This window comes from Cariama cristata, unplaced genomic scaffold (assembly GCF_000690535.1).
Source record: "Cariama cristata isolate BGI_N322 unplaced genomic scaffold, ASM69053v1 scaffold36530, whole genome shotgun sequence".
NCBI lineage: Eukaryota > Metazoa > Chordata > Aves > Cariamiformes > Cariamidae > Cariama > Cariama cristata.
In genome coordinates this window covers 2,042-6,916 of record NW_009594740.1, presented here as the reverse complement: position 1 = coordinate 6,916, position 4,875 = coordinate 2,042, and the positions used below count along the sequence as shown (strand labels likewise).

Sequence of the window (4,875 nt, the reverse complement as noted above, 5' to 3'; positions counted from 1 at the left end):
CAACCAGAAATCCTTGGGGTGTTTTATTTTTTTGCATCCAGCACCCACACGGGGCAGGGGGCCGGGCAGAGATGAGCTGCAGCCTCACCTTTGGAGCTCATTTAGTCAAACCCCTTTACTGGGAGGACTGGAAACCAGTAAGCAGAGGCTGGTGACTCTGCAGCAGCAGGGGTTTTGCTCCGGGTTCATTCCCATGGAGATAAATCCCAAGAGCCCACAGCTCTGGGGCCCTGCCACTGTGCCGGAGAGCTTCCGAGCATCCTTTTAAAACAACAATAAAAATGAACCCAAGAAACCACATGCAGAAATAAATTAAAAAAACCCCACACATTTAAGGAAAGAAAGTTCCCCCCTCCCCTTACAGGAGACTTTAACAGCAGCGGCTGGGGGGGCCGAACCCCAAAACGAGTCCTTTCTCCCCCCCGTTGCCAACACACCGGCTATAGGAAGAAGAGTTTGTCGCAGAGCTGGGCGCTGGGCTCGTGGTGCAGGATCTGCCCCGAGAGAAAGGCCAGCTTGTGCGCGTACTTGCACGGGGCAGGGACCCGAACGGTGCCCGGCCAGTTCCAGTACAGGTGACAGAGCTTGAAAGTCAACCTGGGGACGGCGAAAAGAAAGGGTTTTAGTGATTCCTGGCATCCCGGTCCTTGCAGGATCGCTGCTTCGGGGACAGATCCTGCTCCCCCTAAGGCAGTGCTGTGCTTCGGCAGGTCAGAGCTGGCTCCAGCAGCAGGGAGCTGCAAGGCCAAACCTGCTCCCAGGGGTGTTTTCTTCCCGATTGTACGAATTAAAGGTCAGGTTCTGCCTGGGCACGGATTGCATTAATTATCTGAGCTGCGTTTAAACCCGCAGCAGCTCTCCTACAAGGCCACTCAGGCCAGCACCGGGTGACAGTTTTTCCTTTATCATCTTTAAAATTAGCTCTCACCCAGAAAGGACGCAAGACAGATACCATCCTCCTCCTCTCCCTCATCCGCTCCGAGTCCTCCCAGCTAACCCAGAGCAGACTCAGCCCAACGCCTGCCGCCCTCCCCACAAGCTTCAGGGGACCGTTTTGCAAAAATCCCCAGATTTAGGGGGTCAGATATGGATCCCCCACGCCGCAGGATGTTGCAGGGGGAGCGTGAAAATCCTGCCCTTACCTCTGCAGGTGCTCGCTGCTGAGGTTGGCCGTGTTCAGCACGCAGACGTAGCGTGTGGGGATGCTGCAGCCTTGGCGAGAGCAATGGGCCAACAAAAAGAAATCCTGCCTGAGAGGGAGAGAAGGGCACGGAGTTATTTTACACGTTTTTTTTTGCACACCGGGTTTTTTTGCACACCAGGGTTTGTTTGTTGGGGTTTTTTTTTAACAGCTTTCCCAAAAACAGCCGGCGTTGCTGCCACTGCCACTCACCAGTCCAAGCTGGTGACCGTGTGGTCGATGACCGTTCCCGGAGGAGGGGACGCAAACTGCTCTGCCGTGAGGGCGTAGAAGTTGGTGCTGATTTGTTTCTGCACCACCACGACCACCATGCTGGGCTGGTAGTTCTCAAAGGTGCTGAAGCACTTCTGCATCTGCGGGATCTCATACTTGAGCACGGTGTCGAGCTGGCTGTCGGACACGCCGTCCCTGTACATGACTATCTTCCTGGGCAAGCAGTGGTTCATCTGGAGAAGCAGAAATCGGAAGAACTTGCTGGTTTTTTTTCCCCCTACACCATCCCCAGGCAGGGGGAGATGCATGCCCTGGCAAGAAGCTGGGCATTAGATGCCCCCTGGCTCTCCAGGGCTGACAGTTCAGTGGTCTTGCAGCCTGTGAATTCAACCCATCACCCTCGAGCTTTGCAGAAAGCCCCTAACCATACTCAGCCTCAGCAAACGCATTTCAGAACAGGTTTCAGAAGGGCTGGCAGGGCAGAGGGAAGCGGTGTTTGCACTAATCCTGCCCTGCAGGCACGCGTTCGGGGACCAGCAAACTCCCAGTTTTCAGGGGTGTTTCTCCAGCACCCACAGAGGGATGGGAAAATCCCGAGAGCGGATTTTCTCATGCTGGGGACTTGGGACAAGAGGCCAGGGCTCAGCAGTTCGATGCCGACAGGAGCAGAGGCGTAACGTGGCACTTCCCCCAGTGCAAACTAATCCTCGAGGCAGGTTCGCACGCTCCCGAGATAAGGGTGAGCCTCCCCGGGTGTGCGTGGCTGTGGGCACCACATCCAGTCCAAAGGCTGCCGAGGATGTTTGCTCACTCGCACGCACTCAGGCTGACAGGTTTGGGGTGTTTTTTCCCCTCGTTTTGAGGAGATATTAAACCACGGGAGGGCTTTTTTTTTTTTTTGACAGCACCAGGCTGGCCTCACCTCGTGGAAGTGCTCGAGGGCATCGGCCAGGCAGAGCCGCAGGCTGTCGGCGATTTCCTGGTGAGGCATCTGGAAGACCACCCTGGAATACCACTTGGTGAGGATGCTGAGGATGAAGAAAGGGACGAGCATCAGGCACCCCCCTCATCAGCCAAAGTCCACCGAGCCGTTGTGCAACCAAAACCGACCCCGGCTCGGCGCTCGCGGCATCTTTCCCAGCGATACGGCACCGAGGGTGTGCCAAAGGCCACCGCAGCCAGCGACACCCAACATAAACACGTCGGCAGAGACTTTGCTGAGCGCAGCAGTCGGGGAAGGCATCGCCTTCGCCCCTTTCCCGTGTGTGGGACCCCCCCTTGCATCCCCAGGGTAGGGCGGGAGGAAAGCCTTCCCCCCGGACACCACGTACTGATTCATGCTGGCCACGAAGCCGATGACGGAGCGCATCCCTTTGCTGCGGCTGTGGTAGATGTCCATGCCGATAACCATCAGCTGTTTCTGGGGGGAGGCGGAAAAAAAAATAGGCAGGTGGGAGTTAGGGATAAGTCAGACACCTCCAGGCTGCCCTGCCTGGATCCCTCTGGCTGCGAGGGATGCTGCACGCACAAAACGGAGACGCCAACCCCGATTTTGCAGATGGTTCATCCGCATCCCCAGAGGGATGCCCACAATCACAACAGTTTACGCTTCAGAGCTTGCAAACCCATCGCACGCCCGTTTTGCCCAGCGGCTTTGCCCGCCTTACCAGGGGGATGTCGACCCCCCAGAGCTCGCCGCCCAGCTTGCAGTTCATCTGCAGCAGGACTTTCTGGACCACCGTCCTCATCTTGCCCAACTGACCCGCAAGGGACTGCGCGTTGATAACCTGCGGTGGGGAAAAACAGGGAAAAATGAGGCTGGAGATGCCCACGGCTTCCCCGTGCCGGTGGTCCCCTTCCACCGAGCCCCTCACCTACCTGGGAGGGCACCGGGGACTGCACACAGCACAGCTTCTTGATGGCCCTGTACAAATCCTCCCGGCTGCTGGAAATTATGCACAGGACCAGCTGCACCTTGTCCTGCGGGGAAGCACAGCGGTGGAGGGCGATGCAGGAGCATCCAAGACCACCCACCGGTTCCACAGCCCTCCCCAGCAGGTACCTTAGCCTTGCGCTACCCCCTCGAGCCCCCCTCTCCTCACCTCGCTACCCAAAACGCTTCGGATAGTCTTGGCGTAGGTCTCGATGCGGTCATCCTTTAGCTCCACCAAGGCGGGACGGCTGACGCGCATGCCGATGGGGCCGCAGATGCTCTCCATGGTGGTCACCAAATCCTTTGCCACGTCCTGCAGGCGCTTCGGGTAAACCAGTAACCAGTAATTCATGGCGATCTAGGAAAGAGGAGAGGACAGCCCTTGCCTCGGGGCCGCGGCTGCTGACTCGTGCAGCTCCCAGCCCTGCAGCACAGAGAGAAAATTTGGGAGAGGGAAAGCGGCCCAAGAGGAACCTAAAGGGCACACAACATCTGATTCCTGCAGTCTGAAAGCCTTCAGCCACTCCAGGAGGAGATGGGAAAGCAGATGCCATGGCCACCTACCTCCAGCCTCCTTAGGAAAAACAGGCTGAAGCAGAAAGCCAATATAAATAAGGGAAGGGTTTTAGCTTGAATAAGCTCGGATGGGATGCCAGCACTAAGAAAACCCAGCCCAGTTTTCAAACAAGGGGATGTTGTTGCAACAGCCGATCCGTGGGCTCACCGCTGAGATGGAGGCTTCTCTCACGACCTCTTTGTTCCAGCTCAGGTCATCGGTGGGGATGAAGGAGCTGTGCCGCAGGTTGATCCTCTCCATGGGCAGGACTCGGCCCTGGGTCTGCACAGAGCAGAAATACACGGCCGGTTTTTGCGGTGCAGCCGTTGCCTCCGTTCCCAGCACCCCGCAGCCCCTACCCTGTGGATGTCCGGGTCCAGGCTGAGCCCCCAGCACATCAGCTCCCGTGAGGCCTCCGGGCTGTCCCTGATCCTGCGCAGGAGGCTGGTGAGACGCGCGTAGTGCTCCCTGGGGCTCTGCAGCATCTCCCGCATCACGTCCTGCAGCGGGTGGGCATGGGAGGAGGTGGGTTGGGGAACCCCCGGGTGTGACGGGGGGGCTCCGAGCTCTCCCCCAGCAGCAGCTGGCCAGGGCTCAGCTCTCCAAACCAGGCAACGCCAGCTCGGGTCAGCAGGGACCATCAGATGCAAACATGTTCTGACCTTCACCATTCGACTGTCCTTCTTCATCTCAGGGATCCCGGTCATGAAGGTGAGCTCCGGCACGAGCAGTACCATGTCCAGCCGACGCTGCAGGGAGGGGGACAGGCACTGTCAGCACCCCAAGAGGGCTGCAAGCCCCTGCCCTCCCAGTGACAGGCAGGACAGGGGCTGGAGGAGCCCAGAAAAGACCATAAGTCTCAATTTCCCCTCCCGAGGTCTCCGGGCCCGGCTCACCTTCCCCTCCGGTGTCTGTTTTTCCCTGGGCCTGTGGACGAGCAGCGGCTGGGTCCGGCTCCTGGTTGGGTGACCG

At 58.4% G+C, this 4,875-nt stretch overlaps 1 protein-coding gene across 1 annotated transcript in view; it reads right to left on the bottom strand.

The window, feature by feature from the left end:
* Positions 1-440: 440 nt before the first annotated feature.
* The window catches only part of PIWIL2 (piwi-like RNA-mediated gene silencing 2), a gene marked incomplete at its 5' end in the record, with an annotated part of 6,429 nt that continues 1,994 nt past the window's right edge, over positions 441-4,875 (bottom strand). Inside the window, 12 exon segments of the mRNA XM_009699096.1 lie at positions 441-597; positions 1,143-1,250; positions 1,394-1,647; positions 2,337-2,442; positions 2,746-2,834; positions 3,082-3,201; positions 3,293-3,394; positions 3,517-3,705; positions 4,072-4,185; positions 4,263-4,403; positions 4,566-4,652; positions 4,800-4,857. Coding sequence (XP_009697398.1) covers positions 441-597; positions 1,143-1,250; positions 1,394-1,647; positions 2,337-2,442; positions 2,746-2,834; positions 3,082-3,201; positions 3,293-3,394; positions 3,517-3,705; positions 4,072-4,185; positions 4,263-4,403; positions 4,566-4,652; positions 4,800-4,857 — 1,525 coding nt within the window.